At 42.6% G+C, this 27,272-nt stretch overlaps 1 protein-coding gene across 7 annotated transcripts in view; it reads right to left on the minus strand.

Annotated features, from left to right (window-relative positions):
* Window positions 1-1,595: 1,595 nt before the first annotated feature.
* Window positions 1,596-27,272, minus strand: part of mybpc3 (myosin binding protein C3) — a 42,039-nt gene continuing 16,362 nt past the window's right edge. For 3 of the 7 annotated variants that reach the window (XM_047580614.1, XM_047580612.1, XM_047580617.1), the window contains 24 exons: window positions 26,879-26,902; window positions 25,432-25,595; window positions 25,198-25,330; window positions 25,069-25,071; window positions 24,833-24,957; window positions 24,652-24,757; window positions 22,826-22,992; window positions 19,515-19,680; window positions 19,337-19,443; window positions 19,212-19,241; window positions 18,982-19,121; window positions 17,597-17,668; window positions 15,925-16,084; window positions 15,718-15,822; window positions 15,432-15,620; window positions 10,438-10,572; window positions 10,105-10,272; window positions 8,542-8,630; window positions 7,647-7,842; window positions 7,395-7,534; window positions 3,909-4,068; window positions 3,696-3,832; window positions 3,316-3,502; window positions 1,596-1,717 (listed from right to left, as the gene is read on the minus strand). In XM_047580614.1, coding sequence (XP_047436570.1) covers window positions 1,677-1,717; window positions 3,316-3,502; window positions 3,696-3,832; window positions 3,909-4,068; window positions 7,395-7,534; window positions 7,647-7,842; window positions 8,542-8,630; window positions 10,105-10,272; window positions 10,438-10,572; window positions 15,432-15,620; window positions 15,718-15,822; window positions 15,925-16,084; window positions 17,597-17,668; window positions 18,982-19,121; window positions 19,212-19,241; window positions 19,337-19,443; window positions 19,515-19,680; window positions 22,826-22,992; window positions 24,652-24,757; window positions 24,833-24,957; window positions 25,069-25,071; window positions 25,198-25,330; window positions 25,432-25,595; window positions 26,879-26,902 — 2,944 coding nt within the window. In that variant the 3' untranslated portion in view covers window positions 1,596-1,676. The remainder of the gene's footprint in view (window positions 1,718-3,315; window positions 3,503-3,695; window positions 3,833-3,908; window positions 4,069-7,394; window positions 7,535-7,646; window positions 7,843-8,541; window positions 8,631-10,104; window positions 10,273-10,437; window positions 10,573-15,431; window positions 15,621-15,717; window positions 15,823-15,924; window positions 16,085-17,596; window positions 17,669-18,981; window positions 19,122-19,211; window positions 19,242-19,336; window positions 19,444-19,514; window positions 19,681-22,825; window positions 22,993-24,651; window positions 24,758-24,832; window positions 24,958-25,068; window positions 25,072-25,197; window positions 25,331-25,431; window positions 25,596-26,878; window positions 26,903-27,272) is intronic. The other 4 variants (XM_047580615.1, XM_047580613.1, XM_047580618.1 and 1 more) reach the window with 2 other exon arrangements.

Below are 27,272 nucleotides of genomic sequence, written 5' to 3' on the forward strand. Positions count from 1 at the left end.
AACATCAGCTGTTTTCATTTGAGATTATCCTTGGGTTCAATTTGTGATAAGAGACTAATTTTCCTTATTTTACACGTGTCATGGAGGAGGGGAAAACAATATTCTCATGCAAACTTTCTCACACCGTGGCCATGAAGTGTGTATGTGTGACCCACTGAACTCGCGCCTGATGAAGTAGAACTGATATTTTCCCGCACTGCAGAGGCCGGGGTTTTTCCCACAAGGACGCTGGCAGCTCATGCAAACATATAAAACACATAAAAGCTGGACAATTTGGGATGTGGATAAAAAAAAGATTTTCAAGATACACTATAAAATCGAAAAAATTGAAAGTTTGACCTGATGGTGGCGCTAGAGGGAAAGGTCATATCATCACTAAAACCAATGAGGTCCACACTCCTTGTGGTCAATAATGTTGTCAGTAAATTTGAGAAGATTTGTATGAAAACGTCACAAAATGCATTGGTTCTAATTTAAAGGTTCTACCTGATGGTGGCGCTAGAGGGAAGGTTTTATTAAAGTGCCTGACACAAAAACGTAGTTAACAACATATTATAAATCATTTTCTGGAGGCAAATATAATGATGTGTTTCGTCCTTTCTCCTGCTTTGTGAACTGTTACTGTGTCGCTGACCGAAAAATAAAGTCTGGGATCATGTAAAACACGAAATGGGGGAAGAAATCCGCGGATTGGAGGCGGGCAGCCCCTCCTCCCCCCTTTTACCGCGGAGATCGGTGAAGTTTTAACGTCAAAACACCCCCGGGCGGCCCGTCGTGTGCTCTGCCCCGTGAACCTGTGACACGTACGAGTCTCGTTTGGATCCGTTGCGGCTGCAGCGCTGAGAGGGCACAGGGAAATATTTACATTGGAGGCATCAAAGGAATAACTGTGGAGGGATGTTAAAAGGAGATCACAGCATCCATGTGTCCCTCCGCTTTAGCGCCGCTCGTCCTCTGAGGCTAAAGGACATCCCGGCTATTCCAGCCCTTCACACATGCACACGCCCATGTGTGCACATTACACGCATGCCTCACACTTGTGGCTTTAGCGCGGCTTTGTTAGAATAAAGCTAAGCTCTCGACAAGTCTCGTCCTCTCCGCTGGACTCCTGAGTATCAGTGGCATGCTTTTTACATTTTCTGTATGCCACCACCAGGCCGCTGCAGATCTCCACCCTGAGCGCCGCGCTGTAAAATAACACCGACTGCATTTAAATGACAAACAAACACAGTTTTTTAAATTTTTAATCAGGTTTTCATGCACACAAAACAAAGCAAACAGTTCAATCTTCCCTCTGAAACAAATGTGGACGAGTCATAAATTATCATAAATACTGCTGTTATTCACATTCACCAAATAAACATCATCGTTTACGTATCGTTTCTTCAAATGAACATGTACGTTACTATGCAGATGATGAACAGCAGGTTCACGTTTAGTTATTCCCGGTGGTGGCGGCGGCTAAATAGCATGAAAGCAGCATCTGTGGCAGTTGTGCAATTAAAAAGCTTTTATTTAAACGTGGCTGTCGCTTAAAATCGTGCCGACGTGTTTCAGCTGAGATGAATGAGCCTCCTTCAGGGCAGAAAGTGAGGAAAAATAAAAAAAGCATCCTAGGTGAAAGCGACTGCAGGCGGAGAGACAGTCGGCTTCTCTTTGTCTTCGGCCCCAACGTCTCACTTCTTGGCGTCTTTCTTGTCGTCTTTTACAACTTGAGCTGCAGCCGGGAAAGTTTCACACGTTAGAACAGGGACCGAACAAATACGAGTCAGGTGTGTTTTTTTACTATGTTCCTGTTTAAACTGAAGAAAAGCTACACACAACACATGTGTTTTCTTTGAATTTTGACTTTCCAGGAAGTACTGTACTACTGCTGACAACTTTAATTAAATGTTAAATATATATATTGTTAGTAAAAAGTCACAAGGCAACAACTTCATGTAGCACAAAAAAACAACTTCTATAGCATTGATCTGAGTTACTGCAGGGTCAGGGAGCACAAAAGCTTTGGTTGATTAGACAGTTTTTTATATATATTTTTTTCTGCCACAATTTTCCCAGACAAGTTTAAATTTCTTTAAATCATACATTTATTTATTCAGTTTTCCTGTGATAATGAGTGAATTTCCTCCATCTTCCGAAACTTAATTGTTATCTAGCTTTAATCTAACACTAAGGCACAAAACAAGCAGTCGGCCTAGTGCACTGGGCTATTATTAATTTTATTACTATACATATGATGGATGTCCTTTGAAATAAATATATCGAGATCTTGAGAGAAGTAGCCAACTCACTATCTTTGGAAAACAAAGTTTCGTTTTTGAAAACGGAGCTCGTTTTGCTGAGATAACGAGATAAATAACTTTGTTTTCCCAACATAGCGAGTTGGCTGGTTTTCTCGAGACCTCGATATATTTAATTCGAGAGAGTTCCATCATACGTGACCTTCCTGAATGATACTGTGCAGGGCCGGCTCTCTGCTCGCTCTGTGTGTTTTCTGTAATGAAAATGCAGCTCCATGTGCTCACAGCTACTACGTGGGCATTAGACACATGAATATAAATACCTCTGAACACTGTCCCGATGAGAAAGGCAGGAGGATGAAAGCTGCACCTGCACAGCCGCCTCTTGTGACCCTCATTCTGTAATTAGCCGATGCTGAGCGCGCCGGTCTCCTTAACACTAATAACGTAGCAATAACAACAGTAACAGCCCAATGTACCAGGCCTACTCTAAGGTGAGCTGTTTGTTTTTGTGCTTTAATGTTTAGTTAAAATTAGGTAACAGTTAAGTTTAGGAAGATTTTGAGACAACAGAGGAAATTAACTTGTTGTCACAGGAAGATGGAGGAAATAAAATATACGATGCACGGCCGCTTAGCGTTTACGTAATTCTCCATCATCGTCTTCGTTAACTGACTCTGGAAACGTCTTCAAGAAACTCTACAAGTCCAGTTTCTCTTTCCCTGAACATGTTTTGATGTCAACATGTTATCACTGTTGGCAAAGACTTTTTGAGAAAAAATGACTTTTAGCTCCATTTTTGGTCTCCACCCTGTTTTTTTCCCGCCTCTAAATGCTCCACCATGTTCACCAGCTCATCTCTATAAGGCTATGAACTCTCTACCAGGTAAGATTCTCTTTTAAAATTCATTACTGTATCCGTTGTTTCTCTGGAGGCTGTGATTTATTGCGCATAATTTTTCTGCGACACTTTTATTTTTAAAGGATGAAAAGCTGAGGAGTGTAAGTGGGTCGTGGTGAATGAGGCCAGAGGCGTCAGTCAGTCAGTCGGTCAGTCAGTGGGGATACTCACGGCGAACCTCCAGCTTACACTCCACCACGTCTTCGCCGCTGTCGTTCACCGCCTTGCACATGTACACCCCCCCGTCGAACGGACAGGGCTTCCGGATCTCCAGCGTCAGGACGCCCTGCTTACTGAGCATCCGGTACTTGGCCTCGTTGCTGATGTCCATCTTGTTCTTGTACCAGGTGACTTTGGGCTAACGAGGCAGCAGATATGTTAGGTGATATTTTAAAGGCTGCCGCGGTAATAACTGGTGCAACCGCCGGATTAATCAGGTGGATAATGTTTCCCTGAGGACGAAGTGTTTATGACTTGTTGCTAATCCCCAAATGTCTGCATGAATATGTGCAGTATGTGTGGGAGAGTCTATCCATCTATCCATCTATTACCTTAGGGATTCCTCTCACGGAGCAGCTCAGCGTCGCGTTGTATCCTGCTATGATGGACCGGTTCACCAGAGGATGTGTGAACTTGGGAGCCTCGGAGAAGTCGTGTTCCTTATAGGACGGAGACTTGTACGCTATTCCTGAGTGGATCAAATGTAAAGGATTGAATAAAATGAATAAATAAAAAGAAATAACATTTAGTGGGTGCGCGCTGACCTGTTTTCTGGATGTAGGCGCTGTCTTTGGTGCAGCAGGGATCCGGGCTGAGGCCCACCAGGTTGATGGCGTAGACCCGGAAGACGTACTCGTTCCCCATGATGAGGTCGGACACGACGCAGTGGGTTCGCCGGTACTGTTCGAACACCGTGAACCACTCCTTCACGGGAATCAGACAGAAATGATTCACGTTTAAAGGCAGGGCAGCTTTATTTATGCAGCACATCTCATGCACAGGGCTGCACGTGAAAAACAAAAGAGCGCTAGAAGAGAAAGATTTTAATTTATTTTATTTAGTTAAGTTATTTCCATTGACTGTTTATACTACGGACGAACCCATCGTGACGTCACACATTGAATTCTGAACCCCAAAAATGAAGCCCAAAGTGGGCGGAGCCTGCGGTCGCCATGTTGGATGAGCTTTATTCCGCCCACACTCCAAATACAGATGGAGTCGTGTCAGGTGTTGAGAACTGCCCACCTGTCACTCAAAGCGATAACGCCCTTAATTATGCAGAATTTATTAAACCTTAATAAAAAGGGGATTCGCTCCCTTTTGGAGCCTCTAGTGGCCACTTGATGAACTGCAGCTTTTTGCACTTTTCGCATGATCTTCTTTGCTCAGACCCGGTGGTTGTTGCCTGGTTTTTCAGTTCTGTTTCTTGTCTTGTTTTACTTCCTGTGTTTTCCCCTCTACGATTTCTTTGATTGGTTGTGACTCCGCCCTCATTACCTTCACCTGTGTCTCGTTAGCTTCTCTGCCCAGGTATATATAACCCTACTTTTCCTTAGTTGACTATTTAGCTGTCTAAATGTTTCCCTAGTTTCCCTATACCTGAGTTTGGTTGAGTTGACCTTTGGTTAAAACAGTTACATCAAAGTAGCTTCCTCAGTTTTAAAAGTACTGGTGGCACACGCTATTCATACACACTGACCAGCCACAACATTATGACCACTGGTGCTGACTGTCAGTGTTCTGATGGGAACTTTAAGAAAAAAAAAAACAAAAACATGAAGAACAGCACAAGGTGTTGACCTGGCCTCCAAATTCACAAGATCCCAAACCGATCAAGTCTCCCTGGGGGTGAACAACATTGTGTTACCAGACACCACAGGACCCCCTCAGAAGGCCCATGTCCATTCTCTGATGAGTCACAACTGTTTTAGAGGAACAAGAGAGACCAACACAACATTAGGATTAGGTTTCTGATGAGTAACACCCACAGATGTTCCCATTTAAACCCCAACTCTCCACCAGTCTTTGATATGTCTTCAAGAGAAACTCCACAAGTCCTACAGTTGTTGTTGTTGCTCTTTTTGTTCTAACCGTGACCTGGACGACTGAGAACCTTCACAGACACGTCTCCACATTTTGTCCGTCCCTTCGTCCTTTATTGAGCCCGGGTCGTGACATTGTGTACGTATTTATATTCAGTTAATCACACTCATCGTTTGTTTACTCTGATTAAAACCTTCCTAATGCACCCGATACTGAAGGATGTGTGTAATTGCTCATTTAGTTGCAGGCATGAAACAGGATCTGGGCAGATTTAAAGTGCTCAGCGCCCCCCCTCCCGCTTTTATCTCTGACATGTAACAGGTACACCGTTATTGGTAACACGATGACCAGCAGCATCCCCGAGCTCACTATGTTTCGAGTAAATTTAATTTGATCTAATAATGACTACGGTGAAACCTGAACCATCAGCTGCAGCCGGCAGAACAATGTCCCTGCGTCACTGCACAGACTGGTCCACGCCGGGTCAAGGCTGCGAGGACGAGATTAGGACATTCCTGGCCGACATTGTTCCTGGCAGGGGCGGACGGTGGCAGCCGGAGCCCGTTGCCAACGGGCCCATAATGCATCAGCGCTGACCCACAGAGGAGACCGGCGCGCTCAGCATCGGCTAATTACAGAATGAGGGTCACAAGAGGCGGCTGTGCAGGTGCAGCTTTCATCCTCCTGCCTTTCTCATCGGGACAGTGTTCAGAGGTATTTATATTCATGTGTCTAATGCCCACGTAGTAGCTGTGAGCACATGGAGCTGCATTTTCATTACACAAAACACACAGAGCAAAGAGCCAGGCCTACACAGTATCATATACATATGATAGAAATCTCTAACACGGGTCAACACTACAACAATATATGACTTCTATAGGAGTCTGCTCGCACTAAAGCCTCTTGTGTGCCTGTTTATAGGTCACATCGTTATGACGAGGGACATGTGATTTATCAACCGTGCGTCAAGTGCAAGGAAAACACAAGGGTGTCAGCCTCATTTTAGTTCACGGGCCACAAACAGCCCAATTTGATCCGAGGGAGCCGTAACCAGTAACATGATAGCGTGTTAGCCTATAAATAACGACAATAACTGGGTTCACAAGGAGACAAATATTCCAATTAGAATATATACACATATATATAACAAAGGGCTCCATATAAACACACATCAATCGGAATAAACAGACTAGAAGGGTAGAATTAGCTAGTTAGTTTTCCCAAACCGATCTGAAGTCATGTTAACAGCGAATCTGAATGAAGTCAGGCTCCGTTCTGTCTGAGCATGCTCAGTCTGGACGTGCATGTGCGCTTAGGCGGCAGAAAAAATATAAATATGTTTAAAAAGATCCAAAAATTTATTGAAGCCAGGAGAGATTGAAGCGTGGAATAAATTCAGAACCGCTGGATAATGTTGAAGACCGGCTACTATAAAGCTAAACAATAGTGGAAATGACCTCACAAACTTTCCGAATCAAGCTGTTGTTTTAATGATAAAAGCGTAAAAATAAATATCAGCTACTACTGATTAGACGAGAGACGTCCATCTTTGATCAGTCAAAGTCTTTGATCAAAGTCTAAACTAATCTAATCTAGCCTAGCCTAGCCTAACCTAGTCTAATCTAGTCTACTCCGGTCCTGTCTAATCTAATCCAGCCTACCCTAGCCTAGCCTAATCTAATCTAATCTAATCTAATCTAATCTAATCTAATCTAATCTAATCTAACCTTGCCTAGCCTAGCCTAGCCTAGCCTAGCCTAGTCTAGTCTACTCAAGTCTAATCTAGTCTAGTCTAATCTAATCTAATCTAATCTAATCTAATCTAATCTAATCTAATCTAATCTAATCTAATCTAATCTAATTTAACCTTGCCTAGCCTAGCCTAGCCTAGCCTAACTAGTCTAGTCTAGTCTAATCTAATCTAGCCTAACCTAACCTATTCTAGTCTAGTCTAGTCTAGTCTAGTGTAGTCTAATCGAATCTAATCTAGCCTAGCCTATCCTGGTCTAGCCTAGTCTAGTCTAGTCTGGTCTGGTCTGGTCTAGTCTAGTCTAGTTTAGTCTCATCTAATCTAATCTAACCTAATCTAATCAAATGTAATGTAATCTAATCTAGCCAAGCCTAGCCTAGCCTAGTCTACTCTAGTTTGCTCTGGTCTAGTTTAGTCTAGTCTAATCTGATCTAATCTAATCAGGGAGTCTCACCATGGTCTTCTTGTCGGCTTTCTGAATGGTATAACCGGATATTTCACAGTTGCCGTTGTCTTTTGGCGGCTTCCACTCCAGCGCCACATTGAAACCCCAGACATCCATGATCTTCAGGCCCTGGGGGGGCCCCGGGAGATCTACAGAGGAGACACAGAGGTCAGCTGTCGTCAGGTGTCCACTGGACACTAACAGATTGATTGTGTTTTATTCGTGTCAATTCTCGGACTGATCGCCTTCACTCCCGCTCACCGACGATCTGCAGCGTGACCTTCGCGCTGTCTTCCACGTTCTCGATCTGCACCTGGAGGTCGTACACCCCCGAGTGTTTTCGCTCCGTCCTGCGGATGAAGAGGATCGTGTCTACTTCGCTGTTCCTCACGCTGGCGAACGTGGGGTCTAGGGGCTCCCCGTCTTTGCTCCATTTGACTATCGGCCTGGGTTTACCCTGCGCCACAGGACGAGACAAAGGAAGAATTAAAGAGTGAGAAAAGAAACAGCGAGGTGGAGGTATGTCGGCCTGTCAACAATTTTTGGATAAACTGTCACAAGATTTGCCTAAAAAAAGACTTTAATTTGTGTCTTGACTGCTGGCCTGCATGCTAGCACAAGACTTAGCATGCTAGGTCTTTTTTAGTCATCGTAGAGATGCAGGTCCTGAGAGTCAGAACTGATCTGGGCAAAAAAGGCTTTTAACTTTTCTGGAGTGATGATGCAGGACTTGAAATAGACAGATCTCGTATCTTTGGGGGAATTTAAGACAATTGTAAAAGACAGGGAAATACATTAGTAGGATCTTGTGATTGCACTGTGTAATCATGTAATCCCACTCTTGATTTTCTGTGGTGTGTGTCCCTAATTTATTTGAGTTTTGCGCGTTTTCTGTGCTGCTGTCTTGGTCAGGCCATGAAAACATCGAAACAAGTAGAATTTTTATTTTTTTTCAAAATCATGCCAGTAACTTGTATTCGTTTTATCCTGTTATCATTTTGTTTCATCGTAATTAATTTTGAAGTAATTAAATATGAACACTAATTCTAATCCTGGTGTTATCATCTTGTCATACAAAGTAAAACTCAAACTCGCTGATTAATATTGGGACTCCTGTTTCATTCTTTTATAACACTTGATTTAAATTCCACGACACCTGAAATGGAATCACAATGTTGACGGTGTCTCCGACTTTCTTGATGAGCGTCTGCCGGAGGTTTCTCGGGATCCAGATTTTGGGACGTTCTGCGAAGAAAATGAATGAATGCATCAATCAATCAATAAATGTGCCACATCTGAACACTACAAAGTTAAAGAAGTCATAAATCATACAAACATAAGGTTTAAGGATTGCACAAAATTATAAATGAGCAGCATTCACACTTCGGATGGTCCAGGAGTAAAAGATAAAGTTTTTGCGTCCATTAGCAGACTCCTGTGTCTCCTCCCAGAGGGCAGGAGGGCAAACAGTTGTAGTCCAGGGTGCGAAGTGTCCTTTAAAGTGTTCCTGGCTCTGCTGGGACATCTGGAGCTGACAGTGTCCTCCAGAGAAGGCAAAGGGACATCTGATGATTTTCTTAGCATGAAGCACTTCTTATCAATCTTTTTTTCTTTGGTCTTCTTTGCGTTACTCTCATCCCATTGGTAGACGAACTCAATTACTGACTGCTCGAATCTGACAATATCCTGCATAAATATTTTTAACAGCGGTTCTGAACCCAGGTTGGGAACCTGCTCTCTCACAGCATTTTGATCTCTCGTCTCGAGTGGGGTGCGGGTGTTGCCCTTGACTGGTTCCCGTCATACTTAACTGACAGAAACTTCTGTGTAAAACTTGACAACTTTGTGTCTTCAAAAGCCCCTCTTCCACATGGGATCCCTCAGGGCTCAATCCTCGGCCCTCTTTTATTCGCTCTTTACTTACTCCCCCTCGGTTCTGTTTTTAGGAAACAAAATATTTCATTTCATTTTTATGCCGATGACTGCCAGATCTATCTTCCATTGGTGCAAAACAATGCCCACTCAGTCCAACCACTCATAGACTGTTTTAACGGCATTAAAGTTTGGCTCTCATTAAATTTTCTTAGTCTTAATGAGAACAAAACTGAAGTAATGATGTCATTCTCCCCCCCCCCAATGTTGACCTTGGCTCTCTGTCATCGTATCTCAAAACTTTTGTTATTTGTTTGTAAATGCTTGAACAACCTTGCTCCACCATATTTATCTGATTTGGTTCAGGCTTACTGCCAATCCCGATCCCTAAGATCAGCCGACCAGATGTTGCTGACAATCCCTAAAACAAGGCTGAAGTTCAGAGGTGACAGAGCATTTGCTGTTGCTGCACCCAAGCTTTGGAATGACCTCCCTTTAAATGTCAGATAGGCCTCCTCGCTTTCTGTTCTTAAATCTCTTCTAAAAACGCACTTTTACTGCCTCGCCTTTAACTTACCTTAATGTTTGTCTGTCATTGGCTAAAAAGCACTTGCAGGGAGCTTGAATGTTCTTTTATTCTGTTTTCTTTGCTTGTTTTGTTTGTCTGTTTTTGAAATGATTCAATCTTAAACCTATTTTATGCCCCAATGTAAAGCACTTTGGCTTCCCCTGTGGTTTTTAAATGTGCTATATAAATAAAGTTGATTGATTGATTGATTGATCAAGTGCCAACAGAGCAGCCAAACCGAAAAGATTCCTCCTGAGGGCGAAACCTGTAAATACTCACGCATGATCTCTCTGATGGTGACGGGCTGAGCCAGAGTGGTGGGGGCACTGGGCCCCGCCATGTTGTAGGCCCGCACCCGGAACTGCAGTTTGTCTCCGGTGGTGAGGTCTTTGATAATTACCGACGTCCTGTCGGTCAGACCCTCGATGGCCGGTATCCACTCATCAGCTGTGCAGAAAACAAACTCAAATGAGCCCATTCACATAAAACATACAACTCTCTGCATTTTGTCGAATAACTTATCCACTGGTTGATGTGTATGAAGTGTTCTATAAAAAGATTTTTTTTTTTTTTTTCATCCAAAGCATGCGGGCGTCTGGCTCCAGCACTTACTGCCCTCCTTGCAGTACTCGATCCCATAACCCTCGAGTTCAGACGAGCCGACCCTCTCAGGCCGCCGCCACTTCAGCGAGATGGAAGTGTCGCTGACGTCGTCCACGCACAGTCCGATGGGGGCGCTGGTCGGGGCTGGCGAAGAGGCAGAGGTCGCGTTAGTACCCCCCCTTTTTTAGTCAGATAATCAGCGCAGTAGATTTAGAAAGGAAAAACACCTAATTTTATCTAACCTGCTTCCTCGCCAGGGTTCACCTCAAGGTGTCATTCAGAGCAAACAGTGATTCCCCCGCAACGCGCCGCCGTTTTATTTCTGCACGCTTTTTAAATATAGGCTCGTGTAGATTTACTGGCATGTCACATGGGTTTCAGCTGCGAGCAGCCAGTGCATACTACAGTGCAACGCATACTTCACACGGGACGCCCTGCAAAGTGTGCTGCTGGCAGGAAAAAAAGTATTCTTGGATTTACAAGGATGCTCTTGTTGAAAATAGACCGTAAGAAGTGCAGCATTGTCAGCCAGTTCGGCCCGAAACATGCACGAGCAACGACTTGCAGCAGTTTTGCAGTCAAACTGTATCAACACCTCTTGACTTTCAAGAGGCAGCACTTCCTGTTGCTTCTGTTTTAGACATTAAAAACCTATATTTAATCACGAGCAAAAAGTGTCCAGTTACACAACCAGAGACAATGACTGACGTCTCCACGGGTTCAAAACTGTCCAGCAGGGTGACTCTTAAACATGCTTCGATGTGTCTTCCATTTATAAATCACTCGTGTCCTCATGTATCCTCGCTCGTGTACGGTCGGGTGTGATGATTCTGAAATGTGAGGATATGAGAACAAAAGACGATACTGATTTCAGCATTAAATATTTGCGGATGTGTTACCAGACAATCTAAGAAGCCCGTGTGTTTTTACATCCAAGGAAATATGAGCTGTGTGGTCTAAAGTCTGAAGTGCCTGCTGTATAGTCTGAAATGGCACAATTTACATCCCATCGCTGCAGAAGCACCAAAAGGAAACCGATGTTACAACAAATATTAGATGCACCGATTAAAAAGGCCTCGTTTTCATATAAAGTTTCGAATGGGATTTAATTGAAAAATGATGGATGTCAGGCGGAATTAAAGACGAGAAAAGATTTATGACCGATACTGAATAATGCTTCTGTAGCTTCTGTCTGCTAAATATTAATATATGCAGATCATATACTGTGCAAGCTAATTTAACTTTGAGGTTCATTTTGAGACAGAAGTAGATCAGCAGAGCCGCGCGTATGCATTCGTTGTCGAGCGTTTAGTGTGGACACATATTCTTTGTCCTGCAGACTCATCCTCACAGTCATAATATCAAATTTGGAATAATTTTTAGCCAAATCCAAAATTCACCAACAAAACAATCAAAGTGTACAACGTCGGCTACCAATACTGAAAGAATCGTGCACATCTGGACCCTAAAACCAAAGTGTTTTTTTCTTGCATCTCATTTTCCTGAGGGGAATAATTTACGGCGTTGCAAAGACTTGTTGAAAGGCATCAGATTTTAGCTGTGGCCTCGCTGTTACTGAGGGTCGACCTCCCTGTCAGAGGACAGAGGCTAAGTACATGGTGCGAGTAAATGATGGGAGCACCGGTTAAAGGTCAAGGGTTTCCATATGTGAGGAAAGTCCCCGCAGCGGGGATTGTTTACGGGGGTAGCTCAGGGTGGTCTGGACTAAAGATGTCACCCAGTTATGTCTCTAAAGGACAACATTAACATCTATAAGACAGATATGAGGTTCTGCAGCCAGATTTCATACGTATATAAACCGTTTCTTATGTCATAATCCGACGTCTGAAAATAAATAATTCCTACTGGAAACGGGCTCAGGCTCTGGCTCTGGCTCTGGCGCTGGAGCAGGCTCCACGGGCGTCTCCTTTGCAGCTCCTTCCTCTGCAGGAGGACCGCTTTCTGCCGGGGGGACGCCTTCTGTGGGTGGCGTCTCTGCCTCTGCTGGAGCTCCCTCTTCTCCACTGGGGGCTGCATCTGCAGGGGGGTCTGCTGCCGGTTCACCTCCGGCTTCTGGTTCCTGTTGTGCCTCCGGGGGCGGAGGCGGAGGTGCCTCTGCCTCAGCCTTGTCGGGCTCAGACTCCGCCGGTATCTCCGCGGGCTTCTTCTCTTCCACCGGCTTCTTCTCGGCCGTCTTCGGAAGCTTCGGCTTTGTCATTTTCTGTCTCTGGCGTGTCGCGGGCCCTGCTGCTGGTTGAAGCTGGAGGCTCTAAGTGTCCGGGCTTCCTCCAAGCTATGCTCTCATACTCCCTCACAGTCACACCTGTTATCGTCCTATTGTCTCGGCAGCGGTAATGACAATACTTCTTGTTCTTCTGCAGCAGCCTCCACACAGTAGCAACGAAACCCTATGTGTTAAACAGCTGGTCCCTGCAGCTTCCAGTCCATTATTTATAGAGAGGGATGCCGCGGATAGTTTCCTAATCAGCTGTCTTACAAGTGACTGGCCATCTGGATACAATGATGTTCCCTCTTAAATCAACAAGTGGAGGATGAGAAGGTAGTTAAACAACAATCTAAACCTGAGCCCCCGAATTAGAGGATACACTCACAAGTAATACGTCGAACTAAGAGCCGAGCTCCGGATCCGCGCACTCTGTCACCACGTCCCGGTCCGGGTGTCGCTGTACATTTACTGACGTCTGTTTTTTCCCTCGACCCGCACAGAATAAAGATTTACAGCAGAGCAACTTAAACCAGGAAGGGAACAACTTAATAATTATTTGTAGGTTTTATTTATTAAATGTTCAACTCTCTGCTAATAAAAGAGTCTAGATGCATAAAAAATGCTTTAGATTTTGTATGAATTAAAGGAGATTTCTGTGTCCACGTTACACGAGTAATAATATACACCAATCAGGCCATAAGATTATGACCACCTTCCTAATATTGTGTAGATCTCCCTTGTGCCTCCAAAATAATTGTGACTCGTCAATGAATGGATATGGACCTTCTCAAGGTGTCTTGTGGTGTCAGGTTACACAGTGTTGTTAGTGGGGGGGCCTTTGGGTCCTATGGATGAGGGGAGGGGCCTCTGTGGATCATCCCAGATATACTTGATCAGTTTGGGATCTAGTGAATTTTTGGAGGCCAGGTCAACACCTTGTGCTGTTCTTCAAGTTTTTTGAGTTGTTTCTAAACAAAAGTTTTTGTGTGTGTGTGTGTCTGTGTCATTGCTATGGGGTGGGGGCGTGTGGGGGGGTCTGGTCTGGTCTGATCTGGTCTGGTCGAGGTGGGTGCTACCTGTCTAAGTAACATCAACATGAATGAATACCAGGTCCGAAAGTTTCCCAGCAGAACACTGAATTGTCACAAGATGATTTAAATGTTATTACCTTCTCCTGTGAGTGGTCATAATGTTGCATTCTGGGTAATGTAGGCTCCAGATTTAAACTACAGAGATAAATTCATGGCATATAAAATATCCCTTGGTCGTTTATTATTCGTTTTTTTTTGCGTGTGTTTTATTTCGACTCTTCATCCTAGATCAAATAAATCCAAGAGTGCAGTGTTAAATTAAAAAGTCCAATCAGAACCGATGTGGACTACAGACGTTATTAATACCCCCGCGCTCTTCCTGCTTCGACGCGTTCATAGGTGCCTATAAACACCTTCAGCGGTCAGTGCGAGTCACGCGGTGTTGATCTGATCTACGTGGTGATGTAAGACACAGGCGTCGTCATGATTGATACTCTCACCTCAGCGCAACCTATATTTTTGCCTCGCACGCAATCCACAGACTTGGATTACACACAACACTGACGCGACCCTGTCCTGTCACGACAGGACGAGTCGCCGGCGAAACCTTAAACCAGGCAATGACACAACTGCTGCTCCATCACTGTCAGCCGCTGCCGTCCTGACAACCCATCAATCCGCGTCTCCGTCACACCGCAGCACGTGAAAAACAATCAGTGGCTTCTACATTTACTCCAGAGGTGAATTCAGGATCTCTGCGTTGAACAGAGTGTTGGTGTCCAGGGGCGTCATCTGGTTTTAAGGACAGGGGAGGCTCAGCCCCCGGGAAAGGTACGGGATGTAAGTGAACGCAGCACATGAGTGCAAAATTTTGAAAAAGAGGAACGTCTATGAAGGTTCTCCAGGACCAAAAAACTCAAAGAAAGAAAGAAAGACAACTGGACTTGTAGAGTTTCTTGAAGACACTTCATCCGAGTATCTTCTACTCGGTACTATCCGAAATTCTATGAGTTTGGTTGTCTTTCTTTAACGTTTTTGAAAAACAGCTGAGAAAGACTGACAATTTATTTATTTATTTTTATTATTATTTTGTTTATTTATTTTATTATCATTATTTTATTTATTTACTTTTATTATTATTTTGTTTATTTATTATTTTATGTATTTATTTATTTGTATTATTATCATTTTGTTTATTTTATTATTATTTTAGTATTTTAATTTATTGTTTTTTATATTATTTGTATTTTATTTATTATTATTAGTATTATCATTATTTTATTTATTTATTTGTATTATTATTGTTTTGTTTATTTCATTATTATTTTAGTATTTTGATTTATTATTTATTTTAAATTATTTGTATTTTATTCATTATTATTATTATTGAATTATTATCGTTTTAACATGGGTTCCAACAGTATAACTGATGAATATAGAGGCTAACGCGATGACTTTTGCCTACAACACAATAGTTGTTTGCTACCACCTCTACAGCAGAACACTGGGAGGACCAGGTGTTCAGTGATGTGGGTGAAATCTATACGAGGAATTGACTTATAAGGACACACTGAAGACGCTATGAAGTGAAGGGAAACAGATTTATGATCATATTTAAGTTATCATATAAAATTATTTACATATATAAATAAAACAGCACCAAATTATTTAGGAGGGATTTAAGAATCTTCACCCCCCCTAAAATAGGCCCCAGTGTCGCTAGAAGCTTCTTGGTGCAGACTCACCGATGGGGACGAAGGGTTGGGAGGCGGCGCTGTGACGGGACATGCCGATGCCGTTGACGGCGTAGACTCGCATCTCGTACTGCACGCCCTCAATCATCCGCTTGGCCTCGTAGGTCGTTCCAGGGAAGGGGTCAAAGTTCAGCCTCATCCATCTGTAGCTCTTCAGCTTCTTCCTCTCCAGCACGTAACCTTTCAGAGATTTACAATCACGGCAGTAAATCGTGAAAAGAAGAAAAAAGGAGGATGCCTCTTGACAAATTAGTATTTATTTATTTATTCATGTTACCGATGATCGGCTGCCCGCCGTCAAACGCAGGAGGATCCCAGTGAACGACGCAGGAATCTTCACCCACGCTGAGGATGGTGGGAGCCTGGGGGGGATCTGGAACATCTGGGAGGGGAAAACATTAGAAATATGATCAATAAAAAAAAACATTTTATGGAATAAAATCGACATATTTGCAAGAAGTGAAAAAAGTGAGCTCCGTCTCACCGACAACTTTCACATTGATGTCTGCGGTGTCCTCCCCCGCCGGGTTTCGAACCACCACCGAATAGACTCCCTCGTCCTGCCTCTCGGCCCCCTCGATGGTGAAGACACAGTGGCCCTTGGTGGTTTCCACGTGCACCCTGCCGTCCGCCTCCGTGAGCACCTACGCAGCGAGAGTCAGAGCGGAGTTACCTGACGGAAGTCATTCATTCTCCACGTAAAAGCAAAGTAAACTTCATTCCACGTTTGCCACTTCAGGAGATGAACACTTTACGACACAAAGAGTCAAAGTATTCATGCTTGTCTGAGTCGACAGAGCATGTTGATGTGAACATACAACTCCAGGCGTCAGCATGCAGAAATGCAGGACCAGTTTTTTTTTTGTTCCTCTGTGCAAAGGTGGAGTGAATAAGATGAACTGTCTCTAGTCACTCAGCTCCCTAGACGTCCTCTCTACTTCAGGCTAAAAGGCAGAAGCCAAATTTCCAACTGAGAAAGTATACGGACAGTATACGGACATTCTTCACATTTAATGTTCTGAGCTTTATTGTTGGTGTAATGTCTTCAAAACACAGGTCTTCAGCCACAGGAGCACGTCACTTTTGTTATTTTTTAATCTTAATTATTTAAATCAGGAGTCTTCCAACGTTTTTCAGGGCAAGCACCTCCAAACTGATGGAGACATCAAGTAGGGACCCCCTACCTACTATATGTGCTCTATATTTAAATTCGACCTAGTGCTATTTATAAATATATATTATTATTATCATTTTGCATTAAATAAGTAGCCCTTATCCCTTAACTAATACATGTTGGATTCATGTTAATGTATATTTATAGAAATTTAAATTTGCTGGTGGAAATTTAAAAAATACATAAGAAAAGTCTGATCAACCAAAGATTTTTCGACGCCCCCTGCAGTACCTCCGTGGATCCCCTAGGGGTCATGGACCCCCTGTTGAAGACCTATGGTCTCCAGAGGATTTCCTTAGAGGGTTACTTGGACTTGTTATAGACAGTATTTTAAATGATATTTGGGTAAAAATGATTTTATTTTCACATCTAACCTCCTCTTTATGTTTTGTCCTTCGAGCCGACAGCCGACAAGAGACGTATAAACGTATAAACAGGATCTGTTCATTTAATCTGATGTTTTCATTTTACTCTGCAGACTCCGAGATGAGCGAAGATTTAGATTAAACATCCCGACGTGAGGATTAATTCCGAATATTAGTTTATTCCATTGTATGGTGGTATACTGAAGGATTAATTCAGTCAATTTACACCATATATAAATATACTTACTGCTCAGCCTCCTCTGGTCTGTGTTTGTGACTGACTCGGGGGGGGGACTATTCAGAACATGCTCTTACCTTTTTCACTGGGACTGAGACACAGCATGCAGCTTTTATCCTGTTCTTAGTGCGCAACACTGACACATGACCATTAAAACACACGAGTACAAGGAGAGCCGCTGGAGAAGGCGCTTCAACGCACAATCCGCTGAGTCACAGGATCGTTTCTTTTTAAACGAGCTGTTGTCTTTTCCAAACACTAAGAGTTGACACTGCACATCTCCACCGGCTGCTTTTGTACATACATGACGCTGGCGCATGTGACCCTCGCAGTAAGTGCTGTTTAGTGTCAAACTGACCATTCGCGGGTGCACACTTACATCCCCGTCGTTGACGGTCCAAGAGGTCGGTTGCCGTCCTTTCTCGCCGGCGTCTGGTTTTACAGAACTAGCCTACATTTGAGCAGAGCAAAGCAGAAAAGATCGAAAGAGAGCAGAGAGGGCGTGTAGCCTCTCACTCTCTGTCTCTCTCTTCTTATTATCAGAGACTATAGCAACTAGCTAGCATCATTAGCAACTAGCTGGCATCGTTTGCTTTGAGCCAGAGGTGTCAGACTCATTTTCAGCCCAGTTTGGCCTCAAATGAGGGCTGGATCATTAGCATAAATGGAATAATAACCTAGAAATAACATTTCCTTTTGTTTTAGTGCAAAGATGTATATCATGAAAATGATCTAATGAACTATCATTTCATTTTTTAGGATGCTAAAGTCGGTTCCGGTGTTAATTAGACCCGTGGGTCAGATCTGGCGGGCTGATTCTGGTCCACGACCCGTATGTTTGACACCCCGGCTTTAAGCTGTTAGTTGCATTATATTCTCTTTGAGCTACGTTGAAAAACAAAGCATGGAGGAATTATTATTATTATTATTATTATTGTTATTTGAATGACATCAGTGTGCCTCCTGATAGTTCTCAGCCTCAAAATAATTAGTTGATGAAGACTCCTCAGCTCGTATGACATCATTAACGAAGCTCTGAGTAACACCAGTCAGCCGTAACATTAAGACCACCTCCCTAATGTGGTGTAGTTCCCCCTCGAGCCTCTGAAACAGTCGTCACTAATAAGAGAACACACACGGGTGTCGTGAGGGTGTCGTGAGGGTGTCCTGCGGTGTCTGGTAACAGGATGTTCGTAGCGGTGGTGGTGGGTGGGTGGGGGTGTTTGGTCAAGTCAACGCCTTGTGCTGTTCTTCATGTTTATTTTTACATTGTTTCTAAAGCGTCATGTGTGTGTGCTGCCATCAAGGAGTGTCACTGCTATGGGTGAATTGTCACAAGTTGCTCAATGTGATTAGCTTCTATTGTCAGTGGTCATAATGTTGTGGCTGGTCGGTGTATATATGATATTTGATGGTGCATGAAGCGTCCTCAGCCTCTGACTCCAGACCTTACCGGCTGTGCTCTGAGGGGATGGGATGCGTCAGCTGATTTGTAACTTAAGGCCTCATTTTTCTTCTCATTTAAAGAAAGGCAACTGGACTCATAGAGTTTCTTCAAGACGTTTCATCCAAGAAGCGTCTTCAGCCCTAAAGGATCGATGGGGAGGATTGGGGTAGAACCAAAGAAGCTGCTCGGATGAAACGTCTTCAAGAAACTCTACAGATCCAGTTGCCTTTCTTTCTTTCTTTCTTTCTTTCTTTCTTTCTTTGAGTTCTGTGGATAAACCATGTCCTGGAGAACCTCCACAGACATTCCTGTTTTACCTTCTCTCCTTTGGTCCAGATCACCGTGGGAGCCGGGTCTCCGGTGATGGGGACGTCCAGGCGCAGTTTGTTGCCGGCCACCACCAAGATGGTTGAGTCGGCGGTGCGGCCCATACAGTCCAGGTGGATCTTAGGAGGATCTTAGAAAAAAAAAACGAGTCCAACCAGTGGTTAAACTCGGTTTAAAAAGACGTGGTTCAAAAAATGGCGTGAGAGTGATGGTTGTGTACCTTGGCGTGGCACGTAATCAATCTTCACCTCTAGGAAATGAAAGAGAATTAAAGTTAAAATAATAATAAAAAATAATAATAATAATATATGAAGCTTGAATTAAAGTTAAATAATCATTCACTACCTAAGAAGTTGAGCTTAGCAGAGAGGTTGAAGGCGTGGCCGTCTGGGACGAAGGTGTAGTCTCCCTCGTCCTCCGGTTTCACGTCGTCGATGGTGAGTTTGTGAATCCTGCGCGTTTAGGTTTTTAGTTCACGCCGTCCTGTCGAACAGCTTAATATTAGGGTGAAATGCGTCCTCACCTGCCGATGTGCGTGATGTTGACTCTGCCGTCGGCCTTGACCTCCACGCCGTTCTTGAACCAGGTTCCCTTCACGGTCTCGTCCGACACCTCGCACTTGAACACGGCCTGGTCCTTGGCCTTCACCGTGAGGTCGGCAATGCTCTGGTAGACCTCCAGCTCTTTCTCTGCACGGCCGGGGAAAAACACAAGAAAGCCTTCAGTCTTCAGAGGAGGTGCAATAAGATGACGTGTCACAGGATAATATGATAAAATAACAGATGCGGCTATTGAACGCGTGGGTGATGTGGTAATAACGTACGAGGCGTTTCTCTGTGTGTTGTTTCTTAGCAACACGAGACCCGAGAGGAACGGTTAATCTGATTCATGGTAGAAAAACAAAGGATATGAAGAGCAGACGCTGGAGCTATTACTGCGTATCATAATGAATAATGTACATGGGAGTTATTAATCCGAAGAGTCCAGATGACTCACGGCAACACTCCTTGTGAATGCTGCACCACTGAGGCAGCCGGGGAGGGGCCGGTACGGTGGGAATGGCATTATAATGGGAGTTATAATGGGAGTTCTGGTGCCGAGCGAGGTGTTGATCCAGGCTGCTCGATGGCAGCCGGTAAATCTTGGCAAGCTCTGATTCAATTAGGGAGGATGAACTTAACCAGCGGGGCGGTAACAGAAGACGGGTTTCTCCTCAGTGGGGTATTTTTTGACACTATTTCTTACACATACTGAGATTATAGTTATACACCGACCAGGCATAACATTATTATCATGTTTCTAATATTGGGGACTAGGTCTCCCTAGTCCCTTCAAAACAGCTGTGACTCATCAGAGAGCGGACATGGGCCTTGGATCATCCCACAGATACTTGGGGTTAAATTCACTAGTTTGGGATCTAGTGAATTTGGAGTCCAGTTGTGCTGTTCTTCGTGTTTTTTTGAGGTTGTTCCTAAACCCTTTTCATGTTTGTGTCAGACTGCGTCCTGCTGGAGATGGCTGCTGCCAGTAAAAAGTGTCATTGCTCTGGATTGGGGGTAGGCAGGTGGTGCAGGTCCAAAAGTTTCCCAGCACAAGATGGTCAATGTCATTTACTTCTCCTGTCAGTGGTTTTAAGAAGACTCTAATCCAGGTTCCTCCCATCGTCCTAAGACATGATCGTTAGGTTAATTGGTGATGGTAATTTGGTCATATATGTGAATGTGAATGGTTGTTTGTCTCTATCTGTGTTGGCCTTGTGATAGACTGGAGACCTGTCCAGGGTGAACCTCAACTCTCTGAATGTCAGTAGTTTTAATGTCGTGGCTGATTGGTGCATAATGAACTTAGAGTGCAGACTTGATGATGAGGGAGTTACAGTGGTTTTCAACGGCCGGAAAAACACAAGAAAGCCTTCAGTCTTGAGAGCAGGGCACAATAAGGTGCAATAAGATGACGTGTCAGGATGATATGATAAAATAACAGATACGGCTATTGACCGCGTGGGTGATGTGGTTATAACGTACAAGGCGTTTCTCAGTAAAGCAAAGTGTTTCTCAGTAGTTTTAATGCTGTGGCTGATTGGTGCATAATGAACCTAGAGTGCAGACTTGATGATGAGGGAGTTACAGTGGTTTTCAATGTCCCTATATTCATTAGAAATTAAATTTTTTTTTTTTTTTGCAACCATTGACTTCTTAAAGTTTGGACTCTGTGCTGCTTTTTCAGACCTTAAACCTGACCCGTCATGTTATCACATTACTTACATAATCTCCCTCAAACCTGACCCGTCTCAAATGTTTCTATATCACATACTTTGATACGTGTTAAATTAGAAGAGATCAGATGCAACTTTATTGTCTTTGCACATGTTTAAGTAAAAGTCCACAAAATGGCACTTAGAGTGCGTATATATGAATTTAAATTAAGTTAGAACAGAAACTGTTCAAGTCAGTGTACACAATGACTAACGACCGCAGCATTTGTACAAATGGTTATGAATAGAAACTATGGCAATTAGGGCAAGATATGCACAGAAGATTATATGAGTGGCAGTTAAATGTCAGTAGTATGAGGGTATGTGGTCTATTGCATGTGTACAATATATAGACCTCTTCACAGTTAACAAACAATGTCACACATTTTGAGGGACGGGGCTTAGCTGGAGGCAAAACATCTCAAACACTGTAGCCTGTAAACGGCGGTTAGCATATTTCCAACAGAGTGTTTTGGCACGAAAGGAGAGGAAAATGTATATTTTAGAGAATATACTAATACACTCATTGTCCGAGACCGCGAGTGTTATTTTAAAAAGTTGACTCTGATGTCAAAGTCTGGTCCGTCTTTATCAAGTGAAGCTTCTCCAACAAAGATATTACAAGAAGTAAGTGGAACCACTGTGGAGGGTAACGCAGTAAATGCAACTTCTGCTTAGAAACACGCAGCTAGTGCTACGTTAGCTCGCTGTTAGCATTGGCATTAGCATCAAGAATCCTCAAAATAATGATTGTGAACTTGACGTCACATTTCATTTCAGTCACATCGTAGTCTAACCCATAACCTTATCCGACTGAAAATGATTATGTATTAGAAATTAATCTTATTTGATCTTTGTTGATGAGTTGTTGATTTCCAGTCATCTCTCTCCAATCCTTTCTTTTAATTTCCAAAGTCAAACCAAAGTTGTCTACAACTGGCAGTGGCTGGTATGTGATAAAACTTCAAGTTAGTGTTTCTGATTTTTCAGTTTTGGCCCCCAAAAATACAGGAAAACGACATTTTCCTCGAGCTTCCTTCTGTTTTGCCTCCAGGTAGCGCTGTGATGTCACAGTGACTTAGGCCATGAAGAAGCTAAGAAGACGTTGGCTAAAGATCAGCGGATACGTTTTATTTTAGGCTACAGGTCGCATGCTCGACTATGAGACAACAGGAGGGAAAAAGGAAACAGCTTAACACATTAAAGTCAACTTTCCTCTAACAAGGGTGTGGATACCATCAAATTAAAGCTTTTCTAAAGCCTAAATATTTTTTGGGAAAGTGTCCAGACATCCTGTATATGGACCTGACTGAGTCTAGAGGTAAATGAGAGCAGGTCATTCGTCCTGTTTCGGACCTGTGCCCTTTCTGGTGAAACATACATCTTCTAACTTTAGCTGCCACCCTGTCGCTGCAGCAACCTTGGCAGAATGACGTGAGCCCCGTCCCAAAGATAGACGGCATGCCAAGAGCTGCAAGGCCGCGTGGGGGTATTGGTCGAGCGTGGGATTGTGCACTCTGAGAATTCCTCACGGGCACGACGGGCTCGCTCTGTGCTCGCGGCCACGCCCCCGCACTCACCCTGCACCAGGAGCTCGGCCATGGACTCGCCGCCGTTGGTTTTGACCTTGTAGTGGCCGCAGTCCTCCTTCGTGGCCTCGTTGATGATGAGCACGTGTTTGCAGCCATCTTTCTTGAAGCGGTACTTGAAGGACTCGTCTCTCGTCAGCTCGACGCCGTCTTTCTCCCTGCGCAGACGTTCGGAAAAATGACAGTGATTCACGGCATTGACAGTGTCATGAGTAAACAGAAAGAATCCAAACCTCCAAAAGTCTTCGTACTATTTTTGGAGCTGTCACACACATCTCACTTTGCTGTGATCAAATAAATCACACAGGAGATGAAAAATCTACATTTGGGTCATGGACTCACAACAAAGCTAAGAAGGAAGGATGAAGGTTAAAAGCCCAGGTAGCATTTTAGCATTTAGCATATCCTTTATTTCAAGACAAACTACTTCAAAGAAGCTGTGTGTTTGATCCATTTGATATATATGTATTTATTTATTGGACGATTAATCATTCAGTTAATCCTGACTCCACTGACCTTTTGTTCTTTTATTTTGGACTCCAGATGAAGGCCACGTGGCAAATACTAAAGTGCTGATGTGACCTTTTCACTGAGGTGATTATTTACAGCTTGTAGCCTTCAGTACCTTCACCCTGTCGGAGGACTGGCATACGTCTGTAAACGCCACATCCTCAAAGACCACCTGCTGAGAGTTTGAGTAACTGTTTAAGAGACTAGACCAGGAGAGTCAAACTCATTTTAGCTCAGGGGGGGCCACACACAGCCCTAGTTAGACCCGAAAGAGGCCGGACAAGTAACTCAATAGCATAATAAATAACAAACTACCCTTTTACAAGGCATTTTATTGACAAGAAATAAATTTATTAATAAAATAAATTATTTCGTCGCACTGCTACCACCTACAGTTTGGTTTTGGGACTCTCATGTCTGCGCTATGTCCGCAACTCTTACTAAAACAGAGCGGCCACTAGTGGACAAATTAGGACAAATCTATTGATAAATATACAGTAAACCTCCTGAGACCTTTTATTGGGTATGCATTTTTAATTCCTCCATGCTAATAAAAAACTAAGCATCATGTTTGAACAGGAAGTAGTAGTTTTTTTTAAAAAAAAAAAGAAAAGAAAAGATGTCCTTATATGTGGACACTGGGATTATTTTATTATTTATATTATAAATAAGTCACCCAATGTGTGACAAAATATAAAACAGTTTATTTTAATACCTGAACATGACTGAGCAAAGACAGATTAGCAGTACTTGCTAATTAGCAAAAATTGCTTAAAATTTGTTAAATTTGCACTTCATCTCAAACTAGAAACATTAATAAGCATAAATGAATAAGTTTTAACCTTTGCTACCACTAGATGGCAGACTTAAGCATCCACTAATGAGGACAATGGGTTTAAATGAAGGAGAATAAACTGCAAGAAAACCTAAAACTTCATGTCCATGTATGAGGACGCAGGGTCTCAGGAGGTTAAAGTCTTTTTTGTAATATCCCCTTCCTCCTTCTTCTTCTTCTTCTTCTTCTTCGTCTTCTTCTTCTTCTCTTGTCCAATATGGCCCCACAGGATGACAGGGCCATATTGTAGCCTCTGGTGGGCCAGTTTTTGGGCCGCGGACCGCATGTTTGACACCCCTGAACTAAACAACACCTGCTTTAATTAGATCTGATGATAGTTGATGCACTTGGCTCATTTGTTTTGCTTCTTTTGCTTGTGCGAAAACGTCCAAATAATAAAAAAATGAAACACTTTCTGAACAGTTTAAGCATAAAATATTTTTACTTTTAATTTTTACTTTTTAAATCTTACCATTTAACACTCGCTCCTTCCTCTGACACTTCACACTCTAACTCCACACGCTCGCCCTTCATCACCATCTGATCCTCCAGGTTCTTTACAATCTGGACGGGAGGCTCTGCAGAAACATACAGTTTAATTAAATCAGTTATTTTTTTTAAATATATTAATATATATTGGAGAACTAGAATACCTTTAACAAAGAGCTCCGTGGTGCATTTCTCATCTCCCACCTTGCAGCAGTACGCCGCGTCGTCGGACAAGGAGCAGTGGTTGATGGTGAGGTAGCGCATGTTGCCAACGCTCTCAAAAATATACCTTTTAACACATTTCACACTAACTTAACAAAACTGCAGCATTTACGTGAAACGAAAACAGACGACAAGCTCTTAAACCACCATAAAAAAACAATCTTAATGTGTCACTTACTTGCTGGAGATGCAGTGAAAAGAGGAGGAATTTGGTCACAAATCATGGAAACAGAGAGGAATAAGAAGTTATGAAAAGCTGCTTGAAAATGTTCCGAGTGTATTTGACTGAGCCGAGGTGACTTCAAACCTTCCAGTCGGGTGAATTTCTTGTCCGTTCTTCAGCCACTTCACCTCAACGTCTTCGTTGGCCACCTCCACCGCCAGTTTTATTTTCTGACCCTTTGACACCTGGTAGGCAGGATCCAACTTTTTGAGGAAAGCTGAGTTTAAGATAAAATACAAAAAAATAATGTAAAAAAAACGAATCAGGGCCTTTTTTTCACAGTCTGTTAGAGTCAAGCGGTGCCTCTCTCACGCTAACCTGCACTTTTCTTCTCCTCCTTCTTCATCTTCTTCAGCCTCTTGAGCATTCCCCTCAGGTCGGTGATGCCGTACTGAAAAGCGATTTTTTCATATTCTGTCACCGGGGCCTTGCTGAGGATCTCCCACACGTCCACGTCCGGGTCAGAGCTCACTTGAACGGCTCTGACACACAGAAACCAGCCAGAAGAAAACGTTATAAACAGAACTTTACATCATGGACATAAGTTTTTATTTTATTTTATTTTATTATTAATAATCTTTATTGCTTTTTATTTATTTATTTTATTAGAATATTCATAAGTAATTGCAAATATTATATTTTAATATTAATATAAATATTTTATTGTATTTTATTTGTTTTATTTTATTATAGATCGTTCATTATTAATACCAAATATTTTTATGTTTATTTATTATTAATAAACATATTTATTGTATTTTATTTATTGACTTATTTCATTATAGGTTATTCAATATTAATAATGAATGTTTTCATTTATTTTATTATTAATAAAATATTTCACTATATTTTATTTCTTGTTTTATTATAGATTATTCATTATTAATAAAAATATATTTAATTTTTATTTTTATTTTGATCTTACACTTAAATCTAAGGCGTGCAATACTTAATCATCAGTTACTGTTCATTCTCTAGAGCAGGCGTTTCCAATATGCGGCCTGTGGTCCGACATCGGGCCACCACAGGGTCCAATTTGGGCCGCAGGAAATTTTCAAAAAGATTGGCATCCAGTCATGATTCAGGGACATAACAAACACAGAACTAAACAACAGATGAAAGCGATGTGCTAATAAAATGTTTTGTGGAGCCTATCATGGGGCTTTTTATTCAGCTTAACACAAATTATTTTGAGCCGTTGCATCGTTAGTGGGTTCTAGCTTTGGATAAAATCTGCTTGCCTTAAAATAAAGATTTAGTTTCACCACCACACAACAGAGACGTTTCTTCTTGTCTAAGTTGACAATGTCTAGTTCCGTTATGTTCTTGTTTTAATGTGTTTTTTATTTGTTTACTTCTAGTCTGTCGGTTCATCATCAAGAGCTTTTAAATACAACCTGCCTCATTTTCAGTAGTTTGGGTTCCACATCTGCCCATGGTGTTATCACAATGCAATTATTTCAACATTTATGAATGTCTTGAGCACATTACTGCACTTAGAGAATAGAAAATGAACAGTATGTCGTTAACTGAGCTTTAAAATCTCAGTGTTTCATTAAAAATCTGGATATCACATGTTGTACATTGGCTGATTATGATTTCATGATATCACTGAGTTATTTATCATCGACATTTCTGTCCGTGTCATCACCTAATTTATCATCTTTTAATATCCCCAACATGGTTCTGAAAGAGTACAGTCAAGTAAACAAACAACACAAATCCACCCCGAGCTTCCCGCGTAGCACGCCAGCAGCTTCCTTACCGATTGGAGGATTTTAAGAAACTGCTGCTCATTCAGAGGTGGAACCCAAGAGGCAAAACAAACCAGACAAGTCAAAACACAGCATTTCAGAAGCGATCTATCAAATATATTAGACCTTTTAAAACAAATCTAATCACAGCTGCACACACTCAGACTGAATACTGATGTCACTCTGAACACCATGCGTTAGCTGGAATCTGACAACGGATCCATTGTTTATTTATTGTGTTTTTGTGCACGTAGGTATCTGCTAACGGTGAAGTAAGAGCTGGAGTGATGTTTTCTGTGCTGGGGAGGGTTTCAGAAGATGACGAAGGCTCATCAGGTGAGTTTCATGATACAGAATCACACAACATGTAAGATAAGTAAAATTGACTTATTGTGTGATTGATTG

This window comes from Mugil cephalus, chromosome 3 (assembly GCF_022458985.1).
Source record: "Mugil cephalus isolate CIBA_MC_2020 chromosome 3, CIBA_Mcephalus_1.1, whole genome shotgun sequence".
Classification (NCBI taxonomy): Eukaryota; Metazoa; Chordata; class Actinopteri; order Mugiliformes; family Mugilidae; genus Mugil; species Mugil cephalus.